The sequence below is a fragment of the Thamnophis elegans genome, chromosome 16, assembly GCF_009769535.1.
Source record: "Thamnophis elegans isolate rThaEle1 chromosome 16, rThaEle1.pri, whole genome shotgun sequence".
Taxonomy (NCBI): Eukaryota; Metazoa; Chordata; class Lepidosauria; order Squamata; family Colubridae; genus Thamnophis; species Thamnophis elegans.
The window spans coordinates 26,556,268-26,582,293 of record NC_045556.1 but is presented as its reverse complement, the minus strand read 5'-3'; the positions used below and the strand labels follow the sequence as shown (position 1 = coordinate 26,582,293).

At 50.1% G+C, this 26,026-nt stretch overlaps 1 protein-coding gene across 2 annotated transcripts in view; it reads right to left on the bottom strand.

Moving 5' to 3' along the window:
• Nucleotides 1-26,026, bottom strand: part of COL5A1 (collagen type V alpha 1 chain) — a 251,115-nt gene that overhangs the window by 64,160 nt on the left and 160,929 nt on the right. For both annotated transcript variants that reach the window (XM_032232562.1, XM_032232563.1), the window contains exons 21-29: nucleotides 24,070-24,123; nucleotides 22,872-22,916; nucleotides 19,680-19,733; nucleotides 17,662-17,706; nucleotides 16,337-16,390; nucleotides 14,336-14,380; nucleotides 11,918-11,971; nucleotides 6,663-6,707; nucleotides 2,032-2,085 (exon numbers count right to left, since the gene is read on the bottom strand). In XM_032232562.1, the coding sequence (XP_032088453.1) occupies nucleotides 2,032-2,085; nucleotides 6,663-6,707; nucleotides 11,918-11,971; nucleotides 14,336-14,380; nucleotides 16,337-16,390; nucleotides 17,662-17,706; nucleotides 19,680-19,733; nucleotides 22,872-22,916; nucleotides 24,070-24,123 (450 nt within the window). The remainder of the gene's footprint in view (nucleotides 1-2,031; nucleotides 2,086-6,662; nucleotides 6,708-11,917; nucleotides 11,972-14,335; nucleotides 14,381-16,336; nucleotides 16,391-17,661; nucleotides 17,707-19,679; nucleotides 19,734-22,871; nucleotides 22,917-24,069; nucleotides 24,124-26,026) is intronic.

Below are 26,026 nucleotides of genomic sequence, written 5' to 3'. Positions count from 1 at the left end.
GTCTTGGAGTGGGACTCCTAGGGCCGGAAGGAGGGATCTCTGTAATGTAGCGAACCCTCCTTCCCCGGTAATGGCCAGCCCTAAGGTCCCCGCCGTATCTGCCTCTCCCTGTCACGACCGCTATGCTCCGACCCACTCCCATGTCCATGGTCCCCCCAACCACCCCGGTACCCCCCGCCTTCCCCAGCAGGTCCTCCGAGTCAAACATTCTCATTTATCCACACTAACAATTCCCACGTAAAAAATTTAAAACATATAAAATACAAGGGTAACAATTACTAAAAGTGGGCCATTCATTCAAGTCCAGCCAACTCCCATACACTCAACATACTATTTAAAATTGCGCAGCTATAATATATAATAATATGGAAACAGTGGAGGAAGCGATGGTCTGCTCCTCTCCCTTCTTATGTCCTGGGGAAATGTCCTTAGCCACCAAATCAAAAGTACGTAGTATATAAGGTGGCTATATACGAATAAGATTGACATTTTACCCACCCCTGAATAACATTTTACCCACCCCTGAAGTGGGGAAGGCTGGGTAAGTCCCAGGAGATGCTCAGAGTTCAGAGTAGTTTGGGGACCGCAGGGAAAATATTTGACCTGGGCGGGAGAAGGGTTTTTTTCAAACCCTGTTAACCCAAAAGGTTCATTACACGTTTGCCCAGTCTTGGCAGCGTTCCTCCAGTTCCCATCCACAGCAGCTCCTGTCCTTTGCCAGAGGCCCATTGATTGCAGGAGAGCCCCTGAAGCCTTAAGGTACCAGGCCACAATGGGCAGGTAGAGAAAGAGGATGAAAGCATTTTTTCTATGACAGAGGGAGGGAGGGAGAGAGAAAGGAAGTGGAGCGAGAGGGAGAGAGATGAAGAGAGGGAGAAGGAGAGGGAGAGAGGGAAATGGGGAGGGAGGGAGGGAGAGGGAGAGAAGGAGAGAGAGGGAGAGATAGGGAGAAGGTGAGGGAGATGGGGGAGGGAGGGAGAGAGAATGGAAGGGGAGGGAGAGGGAGGGAAGGAGGTAGAGCGGGAGAGAGAGAGGGCTCATCTCTGCTCTTTCAAGAGCCCAGGAGACCTACCGGGGGGGGGTATTTAGGAGGCACTTGAATAATTTATGCGTTGCTGTTGTTTTGCATGGCGCATGTATTTTTCCAGAAAAACTGTACAATCTCATTTTCCATGAAATGAAAATTTGGTAATATTCTGCCCTGGCTCTGGCTTTTTTCATGCAGAAAGGAACTATTCTGGTGTGAGCAATCAAGCCGTCTCTTTATGGGACCCACCAATAATTAGGCCTCTGTTTTACAAAAAAGCAAAAAACCGGATGCCTGGAGCTGCCCAAGAGACCCTCTTCCCAATCCCAGGGGAAGGACAGAGCCCTCTGATACAAAGGGGGCAGCTGCAATGCATGTAGTGTGAGTGGCTAAGACTGAACAGGGAAGCGATTCTTTTCTTAGAAGTTATTAATTGAACGCCCCAAATGAGAGATCCCATCCCCACAATTCGTGAATGGGAGCTAAGGCAGCTGAAGGAACACTCCAGGAGGGGGAGGGGCTTACTTGCATTTCCCACTCGCCCATTTCCAAATCCTGTGCCAAGCATAAATTTGGTCACTGTGCAAGGGAGACTTGGAAAGGAGTGGTGGGGTGGCCTACAGGTGGAGCTCTCGCCCTCACAATCCGGAGGCTGTGGGTTTGATCTTAGGTAGAGGCAGATATTTCTCTCTCTGGGCACACTGAGAATATATCTGCTGAACAAAACTCTGCATTGGCGACAGGAAGGGCAACTGGCCATTCAAGGCTCTGCTAGCTCCATTCAGACTCCAACCCTCAAGGGATTATGGGGTCGTTAATTGAAGATGATGGCAAGGAAGACTTTGGGAGAGTTCCGGGAGGGTAGGAAAGGGGTACCGTTATCAACTCAGAAGCCCAGTGGGACCCCTTGAGCACGAGGACCAACCAGAGAGCTTTGGGATTAAAGAATACTTGGCAAGAGTTTTCATTTCTGGCCATGGAGAAGAAGAAGTCCCAGCACTCACCCTGTCGCCTTTAATGCCCATGTCGCCTTTGAATCCTGGGAAGCCATCTTCGCCCTGCAGGAAAATCAGAGAGAGCCTGTTGGGTGCACCACAACTTCAACCCTCCTTCACAACAGGGCATAGGCTGCTGGCTCTTGCTGTGCGCAGCAGAAGGATCCTCCAACAATACAGTTCCTAGCCAAGCATTTCAACATTTCAAGAGCTAAAGATGGGCAATTTTTTTTTGCAGACTTCCACTTCTCCCATTTCCAAATTCTGGCTTTTGTGCGATTTCACTAAACTTCTGGGAAATAGTAGTTACCATAAACCCAGGAGATCTCATGCAAAACCCCTCAAATCTTGCCAACTATTGGTGAGGTCTCGCAACGTTTTAGAAAGCTCAACCACTGCTAGTCGGACTTTAATTTGGGGCAATAGCTGCTTCTGGCTTGAGGGACTCAATCCAGATGGAATCGTGAACAGAGAAAGGGCCTTTTTTGATGGTCGTCAGGAAATTCAGGTGAGTTCATGGGCCAGGCTGTCTGGACCCAGAGAATACCTAGTACAGGTTTCCCAACGGACTGGCTTCCAACCTTATAACTCCCAGCTAGAATAGCTGCAGTTGTAAGAAACACCACATAGGATATAAACCCTGCATAAAAATAGAGAAATTCCCCCAGGAAGGGGGAGATGTACGATCGTATTCAGGGGACATGACATGATGCAGCATCTGAAGCATGGCTGGTATTCACTTACTTTCCGGTTCGCAAATTTTAGATTTTTTTAGATTTTATTAACATTTGTAGGCCGCCCTTTTCCCTGAGGGGACTCAGGGCGGCTCACATAAAATCAGGGAGGGGAAGTACAAACAGTAACATAGACACATATAATAAAAGTAATAAGCAACATACATTCATCATTCGGGAGGGGCGGCTATCCTTGTCCCCAGGCCTGACGGGCTAGCCAGTTCTTGAGGGCTGTGCGGAAGGCCTGGACGGTGGTGAGGGTACGAATCTCCACGGGGAGTTCGTTCCAAAGGGTCGGGGCAACTACTGAGAAGGCCCTCCTCCTTGTAGTTGCCAGCCGGCACTGGCTGGCTGATGGAATACGGAGGAGGCCCAATCTGTGTGATCTAATTGGTCGCAGGGAGGTGATTGGCAGGAGGCGTGACAGCACGCATCCACACATGTGCTCAGCCATCTGCGCATGCACTTTGATTGTGTACACGACTTGCACGCATGCACACAGCTTTAAAATGTACCTAAATAGGATGGCATAGAGCCAGGGTGGATGGCCACGCCCAACCGCGATTTCCACTACAGGTTCAGGCAAACCAGTCCGAACCGGCTGAATGCTACCTCTGATCCATACCACTCTGCTCTGAGAGTTGTAGGGAAGGTGGACCGTATAGATGCTCTCTGATTAGATTTCTTCAGTCTTTAACTCTGTGGTTTATAGGGCAAGTTGTTTTTCTGGGATATTTGACTCATCGTTCTACGATGAGATGAAAGATGCCTTACCTTCTTAAGAAGGTTCTGAAAAGTTCCTCCTTTGAAAGACCACTACTAAATAAAATGGATTCCCAGTCTAGTTCTCAAAGGGTTTGCCACACTGAGGTGAGACAGGAAACAAGAGCCCAACAGGGAAGTCATTTCCAGTGGAGCAGAAGAACCAAATAGGATGAACACTCAATCAGTTCTCCTCCTTCAGAGAAGACTTTCATGTCCACGGGGGACATCCTGTTCAAGGCCCTCAAAACCTCCCACCCCCTCCTGCAAGTCCAGAGAAAACTCAGAGGCCTCCTGCTCTTCTTCCATCAGTCTGATAAAAACACAGAGAAGATCCCAGGGCCGGCCACAAATTACTCTCCTTTGACCCATTCCACACCAGACTTTTCAGAAAGGACTCCAGGCCAGCAATAATATTTCTTCCAGTCAGCAAAGGTTTTTCAAGTGTTGCATTTCAATTGAGCAACAAGGCCTAAAGCTGGGCTGTCAGGGGCTGGAAGGTGGATGCAGGGAGCCCAAGAACAACACTGGGCCTTTGTTCCTTCAGCAGCCCCTGGTAGCTGCTGCCTGGACCTACTTGTCAGCTCCTTGGCTGATGGGCTGCAGGCCTGGGGAAGGCAGGTGTCATGCCCCCCCGCCCCTCAGAGCCTGAATCTATGGAGGGGGACGACCTGGAGCTACAGCTGATGGAGATCGAGCTTTTGAGGAATGGGCGGGGGAACAGGCCGAGTCAGCCCAGGTCTCTTCAGGATTGGGATGGCTAGTTAGCAGGATGATCAAGAGAGGGCAAACAGTGGACAGAAAGAGCAACAGAGCTCAGGTGAGTAAGGACCACCCCCTCCTGATCCACGAACATGGAGAGTGCAGAGAAGGCAGGAACAGCACAGTTCCGACCTGACGACGCAGGAGGAGAGCACCCTGCCCTTCTTCACAAGACGCAGCTGGGGACTGAGATTTAAGGAGATCGTGCCTTCGTGCCTTGTCCCAGGTCATCACAGCAGGGCGGGAGACTGAAGGCTGGAGCAAAACCAGAATGCTGCTCAACATTGCTTCTCTTGGGGAGGACATGACGGTCCGTCTGGCTGTTCTGACCTAGGCTTCCCAAGAGCAGGAAGCAAACTCCTGGTCCCGACAAAAGCCCCTTTTATTAATTTACTGTGAATTCTGCTCATTTACATCCAGCAAAGTCTTTTGAGGGAGGATTTACAGTCACAGACCTTATCTGGCTTGGAGAGCTGCCAGGTTGATATCTGCAGAACTTGGCAAGGAGTGTCGGAGAGTCACGAGCCAATTAAGCGAACTAATTTTCTCTTGCAAACTCCCCTTTTGCTCCTCTTTTATTTCCTCTGGGAGGGGCCATTGTGGCTTTACTCCCAAGTTGACCCCTGTTCTTTAGCTGTTTCCTTTGTCTGGCAATTGCGCATGTGCACATCAGGAACAGGCTCCAGCTGTTCGTCTGCCTCACTGATGTCTGACTCCGAAGGCAGCTGATAACTGTCAAACGGCTCTGGCCCCCTCTCTGCCTCCGACACTGAGCCCTCCTCAGAGCCTCCCCTAGACTCCAGGACTGGCCCAGGTTCCTCCCCAACCTCCTCACTGTCTGAATCTGCTGCCAGTTCTGCTGGCCACTGGCAGCCACAACACTGGCTCTCCCAACTTGCTGACAGCCAGATTGTAAGAGAAGCTCCGAATGCCGCAGCTGACTGTTCCCTGGACAGCTCAAAAGGTGCAAATCAAAGGCATCTAATTTACAGACCTGAACTCACAACCTCCTGGTGTAAAGGAGACCCCAAAGTGCTTGTTTTGTAACTGAACATCGGACAAGGAACTGTCCAAAAGGCCTGGGGGGTGAGGAGTGGGGGCTCTGTGTTAGAGGCGATGTTTGTACTGATGGTTAGGAGCCTCCATCAGGCCTCTGCACATTTTGAAGGGGTCGAGGGGGCTGCATTTTCCTCTGGGGAACTCTGTACGTGAGGAATTTGAGACTTTTCAGCCCTTGGGTGACGTTGTGACCCCTCAGTACTGTGGCACAAAGGTGTGACAAGGGCATGAGAAGCACCAGAAAGCCGGTTTCCATCTCTTTGTTCTTTAGCTTTGTAGATTTCATTTTATTTTGCCGTTTCTCTTTGAATGTTTTTTTTTTAAATAAGATTTTTATGCATATCCATATCTAAAAACATGCGTCTTTTTCCTAATATATGCAAGCAGTTTTCCCATGGATAATGCCTTTTTTTTTGCACTTTGTTTCCATAAATCTAAAACTGCACTTTGGCAACCTATGAAATGAAGAGAATTCCCTACGAGGCAAAATTTTTAAGCATCATTAGAGCAGAGCCAGTCATGGGCCAAGGCCGTCTCTTTTGCAAGATTCTGCACTTTTTCCAGGGAGGGATCTACAGAGATGGAGGCAGTACCAGAAATCCTGTGGATTTTCCTGTGGAATTTCTGCCTGTCATGCAACTGCAAACAGACTGAACCACACAGGGAAGAGACAGTGTTGTGACCCACCAGCAGAGCTGGCAGCAGACTCAAGACAGTGAGGAGGTTGGGGAGGAACCTGGGCCAGTCCTGGAGTCTGGGGAAGGCTCTGATGAGGCTCTGCATTGGAGGCAGAGAGGGGGCCAGAGCCATCTTGACAGTTATCAGCAGCCTTTGGAGTCAGACATCAGTGGGGCAGAAGAACAGCTGGAGCCTGTTCCCAGTGTGCGCATGTGTAGAACTGCCAGGAGAAGGGAACAGCTAAGGAACAAGGGCCGACTCAGGAGTAAAGACACAGGGAGACGGTGAATGGCCCCTCCCATAGGGATTAAAAGAGGAACGAAAGGGGAGGGGAGTTTGCAGGAAACAATGAGTTCAATTCATTAGGGTGAAAATCTGTTTCTGACTTCTAGCCAAGTAATTGCTGCTACAGCGTGGAGTTTGGAAGGTATCGGCCTGGCAGCTCTCCAAGCCTGAGAAAGGTCTGTAGCTATGAAATCTCATGAAAGACTTTGCTGGAGAGGAATTCCCTTTAACCTAAATAAAAGGGGTTTTATCAGGCCACGGAGTTGGCTTCATGATCTTGGGAGGCTTAGATCAGAACAGACGGAAGGCAGAAAATCCAGCGGAGGGAAAAGACGGGGATTCAAACGGAAGCTCACTCACCTTCTCACCCTTCGTCCCTTTCAAGCCCCGGATGCCGTCAGCGCCCTTAACCGCAAACACACAAAAAAAATGCATTAATATCACCTGGCACATTGCGGGTGACCATGGGACCAGGCAGGTTGTCTACTCAAGGATCTCAGCTAGAGAGCCTGTGATCGTCACACAGAGCCTGATTTGGATATTGGACAAAGAGATGCTTGTCTTTGGCACCAACTGCCCAGCCCAGTTAATCCACCCAGCTTCGGTTCCTCTCGGCTAGAGAAAGATCCAGGCTCTCTGGTGTGACAACCACAATTATGTGAACTATTCTCGGCAGTCTCCCTTCTAGAACAGGGGTGTCAAACTCAAGGCCTGGGGGCGTGTCCCGGCCTGCAGGATGCTTAGATCTGGCTGCGGGGCTGCCCTGGAAACAGTGAAGGACTGGTCCATGGTGCCTCTGCCGGCCAAAACGGAGCTTGGGAGGGCGGCGTGCTCAGTTTTCACTGGCAGAGGGATGCAGGAGGCTGTCGCAGCCGAAAACAGAGCTTGGGAGTCAATTTTCTCTGGCAGAGTGCTTGGGCCACCACAGGTGCCCCCGACACGAGTGACGTTGAGCTGGCCACCCCCACACTGCCCCCCCTGAAATGTCAGAGACAACCCTGACACGTCCCTCAAAGAAATCAAGTTCGCCTCCCCTGTTCTAGAGGTAGTATCCGAGATCCTCTGTGGTGGAGCAGTAATTGGGGTGAGAGAGAAGCCCTCCCTGTTTTGCCTTCCAGGGCACCAGAGTGAAGCTGCACAATGGCTTCTCTGCCCCAGATTGACCTGGCATCATGGAGCAACTCCTGCAGTGACCTCAAGAGGGTCCACAGGGAGAGGGTTGTGGGTCAGGTGCAAGGATGTTGGCCTACCTGTGGCCATCAGGAGGAATCACATGGGTGCAGTGACGTTTTCAGAAACCAGAACTGCCTTCCTCCAAAGAAGACAGTATCTCATCTTCCAGTGCCCAAGAAGATGGGCTTATGTGTAAAAGGGGTTGGATTTGGGTTGAAAAGGAAGAGAGAGAATGAGAGGGGTCTGAGAGAGGCAGCTTGCCAGCTGGGCAGCAGAAACATTTCTCTTTTGCTTTAACTGGACTCTTGACCTCACAGGAGATGGCTAGTCTTGAGTCAACACCCGCTCCAAATCCATGCCTGGTTAGGGACTCTCCTGGGCTCAAGGGAACTGTCTGGGCTTTTTCTAGCCCAAGCCCAACCAGATGAAGGAAGGCTGTGCCTAGAGGGTGTGTGTGTGTGTGTGTGTGTGTGTGTGTGTGAGAGAGAGAGAGAGAGAGAGAGAGGGAAGGAGGGAGGGAGGGAGGGAGGGAGGGAGGGAGAGGGAGAGAGAGAGAGAGGGTGTGTTGTGCCTGCAGTTGTCCTAAAGGCAACAGGGAGGAATACGAGGGTGAAGGTTCATTCTCTGACCTTGTGGGCAGGCGTTGTTGCCTGTCGGCTGCTGGGCTCCTCCAGCAGCCGAACCAGATAAGGAGGCGGTGTGGGAATCAGGGTCAGCATCAAGGCAACCTGGGAGCTCCGAGGGGGAAGAGGGAACGGAGCTGGCAGAGAGAGACAGAAGTGAAGCCTGGACCGTCCGTCAGCCCTCAGATGGAGAGTCAACAGCCCCCAGGTCTGAAGGTGGCTGATGAGGAGGAACAGCTGGGTCCAGATGCTCAGAAGGCAGAGGAGAGCAATGGAAGTTTATGGGCTGGTCCTCGGGACAGAAGAGCCACTGCTGCTAGTGAAGCCCCACCTTAGCTTTGGGGATGAAAGGCAGGGGGCAGAGATAAATAGGTGTGGCCGACAACTATTCATCTCCCTGCTGGACAGATCTTTTAAGCCTGCGTTGAGAGAGAAACTTTTTGCTCCTAATAAAGGAAACTTTGAGTTCACTTCAGAGGGTCTGTTGTGTTTGGAGAGCTGGGTGAGAACAGCTGGTTTCTGAACGTTTTGTTACCAGGCTAGGTAACAACTTCAATGGAGCTTAACGGAATATCCCTTAATGTGATTTCTGAGGTTCTTCGGGCCACACTAGGCTGGATGGGAGAATGGAAAGTTACTTTCTCCTCTTTTGTCCCCTTGCAGGCATCTTCCTCTACTGGTGTCGGCCGAGAGCTGCCTTGTGGGACACCTCTTGTGGCACAATGGCATCCTGCCTGATGCAGGACACGGAAAAAGTAATTGCAGACATGGAAACTTCCATCACAGCTGGTGGAGGTGATCTAGAGGCAGCTGTCCACCTTGAATCTTCTGGAGAAGCTGGGATCCATCTGAGATTATCTTTATGGGGCCCTGGAACTACCCAATTTCCATAGAGATGCCAAGGACTGCAGATGGCTTCCATCCAACCAAGAAATGGGCCCCAGGCAAATGTTTCCCGGAGTGGAGTCTGGCTGTGAGTCCTTTGCTGTTCCCTGTATCTGTCTGCTCTTGATGGCTGGCAGGGGTCCCCGAGTCTGCAACAGCTCAAGACCTACAACCAGAGGCAACCTGGACTCGGGCTGCAGCTGAACCCCTGGCCAGCTGCTCTTCCTTAGCTTTCTCAGGATCTGCAGGGCAGGCCAAGCCGACTGGCCCCTAAAGACAGGTGACACTACAGAAATGGGGGGTGGGGGGAGTCCGACTTCTTATATACAGGTTCCATTTATTTCTCCCCCCAAAAAAGCCCCTCTTTTTTGGGCGAAGTGTCAGCCACGTTCAGGTTTCCAGCTATCCTTATAATACTATTACATAGTTATACATCATTAAGCCCCATAATTTTAAACCTCACGTTAGAACTTTAAATATATATTGTTAGGCATATTTACAAGTTCCCCCTCCATTTTTCTCCTTCCCCCTGGTAACTTTTACATTCAATTTCCTTTTGGGGAGTCTGACTTCTGTTGCACCAAAAGGAATACGTAAGTACATATTTTTAGGAAACATTTTTCAAACCAGTAGCGTGTCTGATGCTAAAGCAGCCATGTCAGAAAAGTTGCTTCTCCCCGTTTGACTTTCTCCTTTTATCCAGCAGCTCTAAATTACCTATTTTTTTCCTATCTGAATTTTGTGTGGAAGATTGCTCAGATTGGATGCTTACAGCTTCTCGCATTGTCTTCTGTGGCTATCAACATTATGCACATTGATAAATATTGCAAAAGGGCAACACAGAAGCAATTTCTGTGTGAAATCTCATTCAGAGTGCCCTGGGAGGGAGGGAGGGAGGGAGGGAGGGATTTTAAAACTGCACAGAAAGCCGGGGGGGGGGGGGGAAACAGTCTTTATTTGACACTAAGTAGCTAAAGAGGGGTGTGAGGGGAGTGAAAGGGGCTGCTGGTGAAATGCCTTGAAAACAAATCCAAGCCCCTTCACAAGCAGCCCCTCCCCCCTGCACATCAGGAAACAACAGTACGCCCACAGCAGCCTTTAAAATGGCTTCTTGCAGCATCAATGTGGATTTTTATGGGTGGGGGGAGAGCGGGGGGCACCCAATGATTTGAATGCTGAGACACTCCGTTTGCCTTCCGTTGCTGGAGTCAGTTTTAGGCCTTCTTCCAATTAAGGCAGGATTGACCTGGAAAGGAAAACTTTTGCAGCAACCCAGGCGTAGAGCAGCAGGAAGGATCCACCCGGCCACCCCCAGGTGATGCTCCCTGAATGAATCCCTGGGGATTGGGGAGGCCAACGGGGCAGGCAAGGGGAGGGGAGGCTCCTGGGCGGAGTTGAAGAGGGAATGGCAGGCAGGGAAGCTGGTGGGGACGGAAGGAGAGAAATGAGAGAGAACAGCTGGGGACCCTCCTCACTCCCCCAACAGCCTTTCTCAGCCTAGGCTCCCCACGCGGGATGCCCTTTGATGCCAAGGAGAGTGCCAAAGACTTCCTGGGCCAAAAGCCTGGCAGAGAAAAGCTTTCAGCCTTCAGCGTGTGGCAGCCAGGTGGGGCATCTCCTCCAATACAACAAGCAACAAAGGCTCGGCGTTTGAAGCACCCAATGCACCTTCAATCAGCATCCCAGGGTGGCAACAGCTGGGCAGCCTGGGAAGGAATCCTCTGGCCAGATCCAAAGTTCTGGTCCCAGGTTAGCAGCTGTTCTGACCCAGCTCCCCAAACAGACAAACCCTCTGACATGAACTCAAAAGGTTCCTTTATTAGGAGTGCCAGCGACCCCTGTAAAAAGTTTCTCTCTTAACGCAGGCTAACAAGTCCATCCGGCAGGGAGATGAAGAGTTGTCTTCCACACCTATTCATCTCCACCCCCTGCCTTTGATCCCCAGAGCCAGGGTGGGGCTTCACTAGCAGCGGTGGCTCTTCTGTCCCAAGGACCAGCCTATAGATTTCCACTGCTCTCCTCTCCTCTGCCTTCTGTGTATCTGTGCATCAGGCACTGGGCCCAGCTGTTCATCCTCATCAGCCATCTCCAGACCTGGGGGCTCTTGACTCTCCATCTAAAGGCTGACGGACGGCCCAGGCTGTGCCTCTGTCTTTCTCTCTCTGCCAGCTCCATTCCCTCTTCCCCCTTGGAGATCTCAGGTTGCCTTTATTCTGACCCTGACTCCCACGTCTCCTCCTCCTCATCATCTGATTCGGCTGCTGGAGAGGCCGGTGGCCTACAGACCACAACAACAGCCATGAAGAGTTCAGCCATGGTTAAAGTTTAGATGCTGGTGTGAGAAACTCTACCATTCACTCAGAAGCCACTTCAGAGCTGCTCCTTCCACTTATACCATATAAGGGAGGGGGAACTTTCCCGGTTTTAATTAGGTAAAAACCACAGGAACAGAGTTGGTTTTCACCGGTTGTGCTGATATGATGTATCCAATAAACATGTTCTTTGAGGAATCTCCCTGCCTGGAGTTCTGCTTTCGATGGGTGCGTCACTTGGAACGCTGACACTTTGGCAATTGGTGTGTCCTGGGGGCCGCAGCCTTTAGGACTGGCTGCAAACATCCCTACAGCATGTTCTGGTCCACAGGGGGGAGGCCTGGATGCTGGATGACACCCTCAGCCTAATAATCCAGCAGGACTTTCTTAAAAGTCTGGATCTCCACCCAACCAGGGAGGAGGCAACAGATCTTTTAACGGCACAGAAGGCAGACCAGTCCCCGGTATCCTAACTGGATTCCTGCTTGTCAAGACCAGTTCCCATGAGCTGGGTCAGCCTTCAGAGTCACAGCAGTCTCAAAAAGACTTCACACGCCTCTATGAGAGGAAGAGATGGGGGCGGCAATCAGAAGGGCCCCAAGACGGGGTTCCGGCTGCTTACCTTCACTCCACGGGAGCCGGGATACCCAAGTGGGCCCTGAGGGCCAGCTGGACCCTGTGATCAGAGGAGAAGGAGGGAGGGGGAAGAGAATTCAATCATCGTGAGATGCTCCTTGAGAGAAAATAGGATGTTTATGCCCCTTCCGGCCAGCAAATCGAGCCGGGCTCACCTTGCAGGTAAACAAATTACCTATGCCAGTATAATACAACATTTTGCCGAAGCCAATGCCTATATTATACATTGGGACTCCAGGGCCTGCTTCACACACCCCGAACAAACAGTGGCTCGGCTGCTAAAGGCATCAGTTAAGGTTATGGGTTACACAACCCTTTAGGCACAGAGCAAACTAACTCTGGGCAAGTTGTGGCCTTGCCATGACGGTGGCTGTAGGAGCCAGAAGGTGAGCTATGGCTGGAGCTCTTTCATGGATGCCACCCTGCAGAAAGAACATCTGCAGCAAGAAATGCAGGTGTGAGAACTCACCGCCTAGCCCTACACCGTCCTCATCACCTCCCTAAACTCAAGATAAAAGCTTGCAGGTTTGAGGCCGTTCTGCCGGATCCCCTTGTGATAAAGAAATCCAAAGAGAGGGGAGGCCATTTCCACTGGCTGAGCTACTCCTGGAGGGTCTAACCTCACCCTCCAGGAAGGGAATGCTCAAGTCCAGAAGACTGTGACTCCCCTTGGCTACAGAAAAGATATGCCACCACCAGGAGATGCACTTCACGTGGTATGTTTTAACAATGACACCCACAGGCCCACCTACGTCCTCCAGGAGCTGTGAATTTCAGTGCCTGCTGGAAAGGCCTGTTTTCTGACAATGGCCACATTTCCCAGCAGAAAACGTCTGAACTGATCCACCATTTCTCTCTATAACCTAGGATGTTCTGTCCTAAAATGTTGGTGTAATGATTTTTGCACAAGTGTTCAGCCTGACTATCTTAAGGCAGAATTTAACTGGACACACAGCTTCCAAGAGGCTCCATTAGGCCTTCATCTGCTCTTCCTCTTCTAACCCAACTGGATGACAATTGAGGGCTGCTTGGACGCTTCCCCCCTAAATCACAAAGGCATTCCATGAATATTTTATTCCACTGCCTCTGTGAACTCTGCTTTGTGCCGGATTCCAGATGCAGTTTCTTTGTTTGATTCGAATAGTTTAAAAGATAAGGCGTGAATCTTTTTTTAAAAAAATAAGAGCGCCCTGATTTCTTTATACTAAGATTACTGGGGTTGTATTGTCATATTTTCAACTGCAACTTTGCACCTTATTTGAAGAAGATGCACAAATTCTTTAACATTCTGTTCCAGGGAAGGACCCCCAGCTCAGAAAGGAGGACTGGTTGATCCCATTTGGGTGGAGTGGGGGAGATAGAACAGGTCTCTCCTCAACTTCCACCCTACTCCTACTCCTCCCTCTCAGCTACCACTGTGTGCATCATCCTTGTGTGATCCAACAAACATTGGGGGGGGATTTAAGCAGGGGTGAAATTCAGCAGGTTCTGACAGGTTCTGGAGAACCAGTAATGGAAATTTTGAGTAATTTGGAGAACTTCTCTGGCCCCAGAGTGGGGAGGGAATGGGGATTTTGCAGTATCCTTTCCCTGCCACGCCCACATAACTGGTAGTAAAAAATTCAGAATTTCACCACTGGACTTAAGCCTTGCAGTCCAGAAGGATCTCCAGCCTCCTCTGAAGCCAGGACAAATTGAGGTGCCTCCTGTCCAGAGCTGAGGAGGTCTTTGGATGAAACTGGTATAGAAGGCAGCCACCTGGGGATCCAGAGACAGCTGGAAGCTGCCTGCTGCCTGCTAAATGACTTCCAGAGCAGTTACGGACATTGTGATGGATGGGCCCACTTCTCAATTCTGTAAGCAGAGACCCTCGCAAACTCTGATTCTGGTACAAAGCCAGAAGGAGGAGGGAATCATCCCAAAGCAGGGAGGCAGCTGCGATTTCTCCCAGTCCCGTCTCTTCCCAGCACGCTGCCTTGGTGAATTTCAACGTCAGTAGGCAAACGCCACTAGGCATTACTGTCTTCGGCAAAGGTTTGAGAAGCTGGCTTAAGGGAACTCCTTCAGCTGGAAGAAACCAGCAACTACATCTTTCAGTGGGATTTCCCCCTCGCCCCCAACCCACTGGGGGAGGGACTGTGGAGACAAGGTTAGTTGTGACCTCTAGACCAGTGTCCAGATGCACCCATCAGGTTCCCTGCTGACCCCTGTTTGCAGTTGTGGGTCTCCTGAGGCCTCCCCCCCCCCCACTCTTCCCTCTCAAGAAGTGCCACAGGTTGTGGAGTCGGGCTGTGTTTTCCCACCCAGCACCTCCAGGTTGGAGGCCTCTCATCTTGCTATTTTCTGCAGCCCCCTTTCTCATGACGGCAGGTGGATGAACCCAGAGGAATTGACGTCTACCTACCTGGGTGCCCTTCTCTCCCGGAGGCCCTTCTTTGCCAGGATGGCCCTGCAAGCAAGGAAAGCAAGAGAAGCCGATGAACAGATGAACAGAGCTGGAAGGGACCTTGTAGGTCATCTAGTCGAACCCCTCACCCAAACAGCAGACCCTACACCATTTCTGACAGGTGGTAGTCCAGTCTCTTCTTGGAAGCTCCCAGTGATGAAGCTCCTACAATTTCCGAAGGCAACTTGTTCCTTGGTTGATTGTTCTCACTGTCAGGAAATTCCCCCTTATTTCCAGGTTGAATCTTTCCTTGATCAGTTTCCATCCATTATTCCTTGTCTGGCCTTCAGGTGCTTTGGATAATAGCTTGACCCCCCACCTTTCCTCTCTGTGGCATCCCCTCAAATATTGGAAGACTGCTATCCTGTCTCCCCTGGTCCTTCTCTTCACTAGATCAGCCATGCCCAGTTCCTGAAACCGTTCATCGTATGTTTTAGCCTCCAGACCCCTCATCATCCTGGTTGCTCTTCTCTGCAATCTTTCTACAGTCTCCACATCTTTTTTATAGCTTGGTGACCAAAACTGGATGCAGTATTTTAGGTGTGGCCTTTCTAAGGCTTTATAGAGCAATGTTAGTACCTCCCCTGATCTTGATTGTATCCCTCTGTTAATGCAATTTAGGATTGTGTTGGCTTTTTTGGCTTCTGCTGCACACTGTTGGCTCCTCTTTAACTAAGCCTCCAAGATCCCTCTTACAGTTACTGTTATTAAGCCTGGTTTCCCCCAGTCTGTATGTGTCCTTCTGTTTTTTCTTGTCTAAGTGTAAGGCTGGGCTGCCTGTTCTTCCTGCCTTGGGCCTGCTGGACAAGCTTCTCTTCACCCTCCCAGCTGGCTACCATTCCAGCCCTGTGTGCCCTTCCCTCTCAGGGGGTTCCAGCAGACCGAGTGCCCTGGGCTGGGAGTGTCTCTTGGAGAGTCAAGGGCCCTTGGCTGTCCTATCCACCATCCAGGCAGACAGAAAGTGCTCTGCTCATCAACCCTCCTGAGGCCCAAGGTCTAAAGAACAGGGACAAAGGGGGGATTCTTCTAGGTTAGGGGATCCTCCATCTTGGTCAAGACAGCCAGGTATAGATGGGCACCACAAATCAAGCCTTGGGAATGCATCTCTGGGTAGAAAGCTTGGCATCTCTAGGAATCCCCTTGGCTGAGCACCTGCCAAGGGCTGCCCCTGCCAGAAACCAGTGCTGCCCCCCTCCCCCTTGGCAGCCTTCCAGCTGGTGCTTCTCCCAATTAGCCACAAAGAGCAGAAGCCAAGAGACGGAAGGGCACCTGCAAAGCCCCCTGCTGTCTTTCCAGGGCCGTTTCTGCAGGTCAAGAGAACGGAGGTCAACGTACCAGGGGAAGCACTGGGGGTATTTTCCTGCCCCCTCCCCAAAAGCTTCCCTCTCTCTTCGGGACTGAAACAGGCATCTGTTCAGACATGCTCAGACCTCTGATTAATGCAGGCAGTTGCAAGAGATGCACAACCAACCCATCTTCCTTGCAGAAGCCAAAACTGGAGAAGGGCAGGTTCCCAAGGACATATTTACATTTGCAAATCAAAGATGACAGGCATTTGGATGGAATTTTACAGCCATCTAGCTTTCTTTATTGGGAACGATCTTTGCAAGCAATGCTGGTTTGATTGTAGGCTAATATAATGGAAGGGTCGGAAGGGACCTTGGAGATCATCTTGCACACCCCCTGCCCACTTTAGGAATCCAGTGGAGGCAGGAAGGAAGGGAAGAAGGGAGGGAGGGAGGTAGAGAGGAAGAGAGGGAGGAGGGAGAGTGGGAGGGAGGGAAGAAAGAGAAGGAAGGAAGGACGGAGGGAGGGAAGAAAGAGAAGGAAGGAAGGACGGAGGGAGGGAAGAAAGAGAAGGAAGGAAGGAAGGAAGGAAGGAAGGAAGGAAGGAAGGAAGGAAGGAAGGAAGGAAAGAAAGAAGGAAGGGTCTCCTGTAGGGACCTCAGCAGAGCTTACCGGGGGACCATCTGCTCCAGGCATGCCAGGAAGACCCGGTTTCCCCAGGGGACCCTAGGGAAGAAAGAGACATTTTTGCAGCCAACGTGCAGGAGGGCAAGAGCAGGGAGCTTACTGGTTTGTCAATTATGCTCTGGGCTTTCCGAGACTGTAGGCTCCTCCTAGGAACCAGGAGCTGACTTAGGCCTTCCAGGAACCAGCCCTCTGGAACATCTTGGATCAAGTACAAGGTTCGTGCCGCCGTCCTCCGTCCCCTGCTGTGCCTCCCACGGAGCCCATTCCCCCTGCAAAGTATTCCGCCTTCCCTCCAGTGACCTCACGAAGTGCTCAGAATAGGACAAGACTCTCCACCGCCTCCTGCAGGAGCTGAGCTGAGCTGGGCTCAGGTGCCCGTTGGGTCAGATTCTCTGACAGTTATTGATCTCTTTGCCAGGGCCTTCCAGTTCCACCTGAGATGGGCAGAGCAGAAGAAGATGGCTGCCCGGGCACTTCTCTGCCCTCTGCCCACTCAAAGCCTCCAGGGGGGCCTTCCGGAAGAGATCCAGTAGCATTGCCCAGATGCCGAGGCCCTGCTGGATGGCCTGAATGTAGGCAACTCAAATGCCCAGACTGGCCCTGGGCAGCTGCTCCAGCACCTGCTCTGTCAGGCCCGGAAGCCATCTTTTGCATTGGGCCTTCTGCCACACGGATTGCTGTGGGAAACTGGGAGGGGGGCTCATACAGAGCTGGGAGATGCATACTCATAATAACATTCCTTTCTCCAAGAGTTAAGGCCACTCTGCCCTGCACTGGAGTGGCATGACTGTGAGGCTGATTGGGCCATGTGATGGACGGGAGCTTTCTTTTGGGTGGGGAAAACCTGGAAGCTCTCAGAGTCGGTTTTTCCCAGATGTGCCAAAATGGCATCTCTAATAAAGTGGAACTTTGAGGAAACTCAACCCTCGGAGTCTCCTTTCATTGGGGGTGTTTCTTGGGACCCTGACTCTCTTTTAAAACTTCAACCAGCTCCCCTGAACTCCGGGGTGCTGTCCAGGGTCCTGAGCTTTGATCCTTGAACCAAAACCGGGTGGCGGGAAGACTCAGGGAAGCTGGAGGAAGGCAGGACCCTGACCCACTCCTGCTTTCACCCACTCTCTTTTCAGAGGGTGCAAGTGTTAGAATCTGTAATAGAGAGGCTGGGGGTGGCATCTATTTCCTCAAAGGAAAAAGACTCCCCCGCACAGAAAGTGAAAGAAATACACAGGCAGGTATTTGAGCACAAGAGCAGGGACTGCCCTGAAGTCCACCGGCCTCTTCTAAAGGCCAGGCGTTTGCCATCCACCTACCTTATCCCCGGGAGCTCCGATGGGACCTTGAGGGCCGGGAAGACCCTAGAAAGAGAAGGGGAGAAAGGGGGTAAGAGGCAAAGAGGGCACCAGGGGAACCCCAGAGGGCCACTTCCTTCCCTAACCCCAACCCTCACCCAGCTAGGGGAAGACTTCCAGCCTGCGGGTGTCCAGGCTTAAACCCCAAGTTTTCTTCTACACAACAAGATGAAACACACACACATACACACAAACAAACACAAACACACACACACACACACATATTTGACAAATTCCAACAGTAGCCAGCAACAGCAGGGTTGGTTTTCGGTCTAAAAGGGATTCCAGTCTCCTTCCTCCCTCCTCATTGGAAAGCTGTGGCAGGAGGCAAGGAAACCCCCCTCCCCAAGGCACCCAGACATGTTCAACTTGTAGGAAATCAGCACCCATCCCCTTCCAAGGAAAATGAGATATTTTAGGAAATAATAAAAGGGGAGAATATTTTCCCTAAAAGGGAGGCAGAAATTCAGTCCCCACCCCACCACACACACACTTTTGTTAATGGGCCATTAAGGCCTGGGGCAGTCTATTCTACATAACAAAGATCTACCTCCTTCAGGCAGAGCCACAATAGGAATTCCAAAGCTCTTTCATTACATCATCACCCAGCAAGAGCCAACCAAGCTTGGGACTCAATGGCAGCCTACAGAGTTGCCCCTGCATGGCCCCATGGGAGGCTGACAACCAATCAGAACACAAGCTCAAATTCAAAGCCCAACAGAGGGCATAAAACCCGGGAACTCTCGGCATCTCTCTCATTTTTGCCCAGGACCTCAAACCATGTGGTCCTGTCCACCATTAAACCGTCTTTCCAAGCAGCCTCCATGTTTCCAGTGTCTTTCTCCCCACTTGGGACTGAACCCAGATGGACGTTTCTTCCAACAAACTCTCTGGGACTCTTGCAACTCTCCTAGATTTTGGCTTGCAAAGGAGGGTCTCTGGGACTCCCATCCTTGAGGGAAAGGGAGGGTGTCTTTTTCCCCAGCATGGCGTTTTCCAGAGTGCTGAGACTATCACACCAAGTCTCTCTCCATGCTGCAAGGAACCAGGCAGGAAGACTGTGCGGCTGCCAGGTGCAGATTTCCTGGAGTTGGGAACCTCCCATGCTCCATCAAGAGAGGCTGCTGTGGAGCTTCCACAGGGATGGTGTTTTATACGTTAAAGTCTCTTCCACTGAGGAAGACATGGATTCTGGGGCGCCCAATGTGGTTTGTCTTTCCAGATCTTTAGGCTGGAATTTTCCCACCTGACCTGAAGGTGGTGTACAAAGTTATCCCGCACCCCTCTCCTAGAAGAATGAAATATTTTGGGAAATATTTAAAAAGGCAGAATATTATATTTCCCTAAAGGAGAAACATGGTCTTGGAAAGCAGCCCCCAAGTCTTTCTTAATCGTCCCAGCAGGGCTGGGCCAGCCTATCTACAAGACAAAGGGCCTTCAGCTCCAGGGTGATGGGATGAACACAAAGCCCTTCAGGATGTAATAGGACCATTTGGCAGAAGACACGGAGGTCACTGCATTGTACTCCATCCTAAGGACATTGCATCAGCCAAACATGTTGACCAAGTTTAGCTCAGACAAACTCTGATTTGTACATGACACCATGGGAGCCTGACAACAGCCAATAGAAGATATGTTCTTGCATTGGAACAGGAAGCTCAAGTTCAAAGCCCCAAGACAAGTTATAAAAAAAGAACCCTACGCTCCACTCCATGTGGTCAGCTGCACCAGAGAACCATGGGCTTGGTGGTTCTGCTTCATCAGTAAATCATCTTTCCAATCAGCCTCCATGATTCCAGTGCTTTTCTCCCAGCTTGGAACTGAACCAGATGGATTTTTCTTCCAACAGTGGCAGGAAGGGAATTTGCTACACGCCTCCATTCATCAACTGGCCAACATTAGGAATGTCCATCCCAACCCCAGAGCAAAAGGGGTGACCGATCCTCCAGCACCCCCCTAATGGAATTGCGCCTTCTCACCTGAGCACCTGGACTTCCCTGTTGACCTGGGGGTCCAGGCTCACCTTGAGGACCCTGAAAAAGAAAGCATAAAGCGCACATTCAGCAACGCTGGCTGGATTTCACTTGAGAGAAACCCAAAGGAAAAACCCTCATGGAGATCTTGGGTTAGAACCGATGATACTTTTTATCAGTAACGCTGCAAAAAAATAACAGGCAAAACCCGTTGCAGTAGTTGCCAGGAATATGACTCCTAGCAGCATAATACTGCTGACTACAATTGTTTAGAAAACCTCTAATGTGCTAATGAAAAACACCCTGAAACATCCATTTTACCTGGTTTTGTCATTTTGGGGTGCTAATAATGCTTTTTATGGTTGGAAAAAAACCAACAACGCAAAAAGCATTGAAATTTCAGATCAGATATCCGACACCTGAAGCATTTTTTTTATTTCTGAGTATGGTGAAATATGGGACTGCAAACTTGAGGCTACTTCTGACATAGTTCTTTTTTAAAAAAAATATATATTTATATGTTTATAAATACACAATAAGTGCTTAGTGGACAGCGTACTGTCTGGTTCAGTTTGTTTAAGGTAAAGATAAAGGTTCCCCTTGCACATATGTGCTAGTCATTCCTGACTCTAGGGGGCGGTGCTCATCTCCGTTTCTAAGCCGAAGAGCCAGCACTGTCTGAAGACGTCGCCATGGTCATGTGGCCGGCATGACTCAATGCCGAAGGCGCATGGAACGCTGTTCCCTTCCCACCAAAGGCGGTTTCTATTTTCTTATTTGCATTTTTTACATGCTTTTGAACTGCTAGGTTGGCAGAAGCTGGGACAAGTCACGGGAGCTCACTCCGTTATGCGGCGCTAGGGATTCGAACCGCTGAACTGCCGACCTTTCTGATCAACAAGCTCAGCGTCTTAGCCACTGATCCACCGCGTCCCTCAGTTTGTTTACATAGCAATATTAAACTCCTAATTTCTACTTCTATTATCCAAACATTGATAAAATGTGTTCCAAATTTGAAAATACTGCACATCTTTTTCTTTTTATCTTCATTGTTAGTCTGTCCCATGCAGTTTAATGCTTTTTTTTAAATAATCGCTTCCTCTGTGGGTGTTCTTCTGACGATCACCCTCAAACCATGGTGCCTCTCTCCCCACCATTGGTCATCTTGGCCTAGAAAGTGGCCCCTTGTCGAGCACAGGACTTCCTTCCTTGTAGGAAAGATACGACCTTTCTCCTAAGGGAAGGTTGGGTGGGAGGGAAGGGCTCCTGCTCTTCCTTTAGGGTTGAGATGTAGAGCAGGGGCCTCCAACCTTGGCGACTTTAAGACTTTGGACTTTAACTCCCAGAGTTCCTCAGCCAAGATTGGAGACCCCTGATGGAGAGGACACAAAACTAGCAGGGTAATCAAAGGAGAAAGAGGAGATTCAAAAAGAGCGGAAATGAGTAGCAGGGAATTTAGCAAGGAGAAAATAGAAAGGAACAGATTTGGGTGGGAAAATAAAGGACCAATGGACAGGATCTGAGTCCTGGCAGTGGGACGCGAAGTGGCCTCCTCCTCAACCACACAGGACATGTAAGCCAGAAGAGGGAAGCAACTTCCTCAAGGAAAGGGCTACCTTGAGGTCCGTTAACAGCCCAGCCCGGATTAGGAGAACTGACCAACATTCAAGAAGTAAATACTACAAATGAAAGAACTGCCAAACGGTCAACAGCCCAACCAAAGAACCGTCAACTCCACCTCCACCAACACTGACAGGGCAAGTCACTAGAACAGGGGTTTCAAACTCAAGGCCTGGGGGCCGGATCCGGCCCATGGGGTGCTTAGATTTGGCCCCTGGAAACAGCAAAGGAGCCGCCCACGGTGCGTCTGCCAGCAAAAATGGAGCTTGGGACGGCTGTGTGCTCCATTTTCGGTGGCAGAGGATTGCAGGAGACAGTCCCAGCTGAAAACGGAGCTCAGGAGCCTGTTTTCTCTGGCAGAGCCCTCGGGCCACCATAGGCGCCCCTGACACGAGTGACGTCGAGCTGGCCACACCCCATGCCCCCCCACCCCCGATGCAGCCCTCAATGAAATTGAATCTGACACCGCTGCACTAGAACATAAAATGAGAGCAAATCCCACTCCTTATTAGCACTGATGATGTTATCTAGTTTGGATAATGAAACGTCTGCAAGAAAACAACCAGAGAGCAATGAGGACCCCTCGGAAGCGACTGTCCCATTCAGACCCCATTTGGAGTTCTGGGCATCGTAGTTCAAAATGGACTCCAAGCTATGAATCGAAGGGCTCAGCTTGCCTCCTAGACTCGTGGGTGCTCCGTCACTGGAGGTTTTCAAGGAAAGATTGGACCCCCGTTTGTCCGGGATGGTATAGGAACTCCTGACTTGGGCAGGGGGTTTCACTAGAAGATCTCTAAGGCCCCTTCCATCCCTAGGATTCTATGAAAGTGGAGTAAGTTCACGGAAGGGACGATGAGGGGTCTGGAAAGGAGAACCCAGGAGGAAGAGCTCTGGGTCTGGATAGAGCTGCAAAAGAGAAGAAAGGAGAGAAAGATGAAAGCAACAGAGAGGACGTAGAGAGCAGGTCCAGCCTCCTGCTTTCAAGTGGAGGTCTCCCTCAGCAATGTTCCCACCCAGAAGGTTCTTGTCCAGAGGCTGGTTCCTACCGGTACGGCTGAGTAGGTAGTAACTCGGCCTGCCACGCCCCCAAACCGGTTCTATCGCCGTGGGCGCCATCTTGATTTTGCATATTTTTTTTGTGCACCGAACCGGCAGTAATGCTGGCAGCAACCCACCGGTTCTTGTCCTGCCTTTGGACTCCCTGGAGAATAATCCAGCCATCGTCCTTGGGACGGTCCTTCAAGAGCGGGACGACCTCCGTCTCCTTTCTTCCTTCTGGCTTCCAGAGTAAGCCGTGTGCAACCAATTATGCACCTAAGTGCCTCCTGATCCACCCAGAGACACACAGCCCCCAACGCTGGAATATTTGATGGCCACTGATTACTCCAGCGAGTTCTTTACTCAAGAAAACGCAATATGCTGCTCATGAAAATCAATTTAAAATGTAAAATTAATTAGCGCCATTTACTTTAGGAAAGCGATGTCCACCAGCTTCAAAATGAAGACGGTCTGAAAAGTCATTAGTGGGTTTAATGTATGCAGCGTCAGTGAGCTCCCCCGTGGCGGGCAGGCACTTACCACATTCCCCTTCGGGCCGGAGTGTCCATCCATGCCAGCAATGCCCTGGGGGGGAAATTCAAAAAAAGAAGGCAAAGGTACAACATGAACCCCAGTGAGCATGGACGGAAGCCCCACCCAGCCCTCTTTCCAGCTGTGTTAGGCGGAGTGAAGCCTGCCAGGAAAACTCTGGGAGGAGCAAAGGTTGGGCAACACACAGAAATGGTTCCCAAGCCTCCCCTCCCTATTTCACATCACGGTGCAGAAACAGAACCTTTCAATAGGAGAAATGGGGGCATCTTTAAAAACAATAAAAAGGCCTGTTTTGCTTTATCATCCTCATCCTCATTTAATGACCCCATAATCCCTTGCAGGATAGAGTCCGGGCAAGTGAATGGAGCTAGCAGAGTGTTTACTGGCCGGATACCCTTCTTGTCACCAGTGCAGAGTTTTTTCTCAGCAGATATATTCTCATTGTGCCCAGAGAGAAAAAAATATCTGCCTCTACCTAGGATCAAACTTACAGTCAAACTCCTGACTGTGAGGCGAGAGCTCCACCTCTAGGCCTCTTGCTTTATCCCCCATGCAAAATCCCTGGCGGGTTTGACCCTTGCCTTGGCGAGTGAAAGAGGGGGACTAAAACTGGGCTCATCCTGTCCCAAAAGTTGCTGGCCTGAGGTTTTCCTGCCAAAGTCCTTTGCAGGGAGAAGAACTGGGCTAAACCTCCCCCTCCCCACACCCAGCGTTTCCACCCATTTGTAGAGCCTCCCTCCACTGCAGGCATGGTGCTTCGTGCTTGGCTTTCTCCTGCTCCCAGGGAAGGGTGATGTGGGATTGAGCTCACGGGCCCCGAGCACTGACCCTGGGGCACCCATAGGCCAAACGGCAGTCCCGTTCACCCACTCTGCAGGTCTGGTGGCAAAGGCAGCATGGCTGCACCCAGGAAATCCCTGTCTGGTCTGGGAGGAGGAATAATGCCTAAACCCATCTTTCCTGCAGTCCAGCCCTGAAAACTCTGCTTCTGATCAGCATTTGCGCAGCATATTGGAAGGTGGGAAAATATTACCACGCAAAATCATGAAAGCCAACCAAGTGCAAAGTGTGTTTTTTGCCACTGCAATGATGTGAGAAAATGTCCTTAAGAACTGAAAGACGGGAGGCAATCATGGGTGGCAGAGAGGCATCCCGACTTCCTGCCAAAATATTTCATTCTACTCACCGGAGGTCCTGGGGGCCCCGGAGGTCCCTTCGGTCCAAGCAAACCACGGGGACCCTGCAAGAAGAAACAAGTCTAATTTGGAAGTGTCCACGAGAAGCAGAAAAGATTCCACTTGTGCTGTGCTATAAACTTGGCACTGGAAAAGGCAATTGACAATGTCGAGGGGGAATGTTGCTTCATGAGCACCAGGAGTGGCAACCTAAGAAGAAGACCCAGTTCTGTGTGACCACACTGGCCATGACCAAAGGACCCAGCAGCCAAGGCCGAAGGTGGCGCAGTGGTTAAATGCAGCACTGCAGGCTACTGCTAGATCAGCAGGTCAGCGGTTCAAATCTCACCGGCTCAGGGTTGACTCAGCCTTCCATCCTTCCGAGGTGGGTAAAATGAGGACCCAGATTGTTGGGGGCAATATGCTGACTCTCTGTAAACCGCTTAGAGAGGCCTGAAAGGCCTATGAAGCGGTATATAAGTCTACTGCTATTGCTACTGCTATTGGCCTCCATTACAGGGAGGTGCAATTTATTTATTTACTTGTATTGCACCTTTATTATTTTTACAATTAAGTCAAGGGGCCAAACATATCCAACACATTTTCCTTCTTCTCCTGTTTCTCCCACCAGGACAACCCTGTGAGGTGGGTTAGACTGAGAGAGACGGGCTGACCCAAAGTCTCCCAGCCAATTTTCATAGCTAAGGCAAGACTAGAACTCGTGACTTCAGTGTAGCATCCATCGAAAAATACAAAAATAAAGCACTGACAGTTTTTTGGCAACCAGCAGAGAGAAGTCCACATATTGTTCAGTATTCTGAACAATATGTGGGCAAAAATAAAGTTGACCAAAAAGGACCATAATTTCAACCTATTGTCTGAAGCCTAACAGCACAAAGTCAATTTGTAGGGCTGATACCCAAGTGAAAGAATAGAATAGAATAGAATAGAATAGAATAGAATAGAATAGAATAGAATACATGTTCTCAAACTGTTAGGGTCACTCCTATTCACCTTTATGTGGGTGAAAAGCCTATAAATATGTGAGTAAATATAATGTTCCAAAAATTGTTAGCAATATCTCCCAAAAATTGGTACAATTGACAGCTATAATTCTGTAAACGTTTTTTTTTTCTTGTGGACATTGCAGCAACACAGAATTTGCCACTCTATGCATGGTAGATGGGTTTGAATCCTGGAGGAGAAAGCCTACATAATAATAACCCAAGTGAAAAAAATCCTAGTATGCATTATTTGTTCCTCCACTGGAGGATTGCAAGAAAAGATTGGACTAAACCATAGAAGACCTCCAAGGTGCTCTGCTATGCTATTATTAGTCTACTCTCTACTCTACTCTACTCTACTCTACTCTACTCTACTCTACTCTACTCTACTCTACTCTACTCTACTCTACTCTACTCTAATACAGGTAGTCCTGTTCTTACAAGAGTTCATTTGACCATTTGAAGTTACAAAGGCACTGAAAAAAGTGACATGACTGTTTTTCACACTTACGACTGTTGCAGCATCCCCATGGTCACGTGATCAAAATTCAAACACTTGGCAACTGATTCATATTTATGACGGTTGCAGTGTCACATGCAGGTCGTGTGATCACCATTTACGACCTTCTTACAAGCAAAGTCCGTGGGAAAACCAGATTCACTTACCATCTTTTTCGGAGTATAAGATGCATCTTTTTTCCTCTAAAAAGAGGCTGAAAATCTGGGTGCGTCTTATACATCGAATACAGCCATTTTTGCCTCCTGCAGCCCTGCCCCCTTCACCAACATGGCCGAGCAAAGCCTTATGGAGGCTTTCAGACACTTCCTGGGGGCTGGGGAGGGCAGAAATGAGCAAAAACGGGGCGTTTGCCCACCCCCAGCAGCACTCTATAAGCCTATAAGGCTATGCATGCAATTTTTTTTGACAAAAAATGGCCTGTTTTTGCGAAAAACAGGCTGTTTT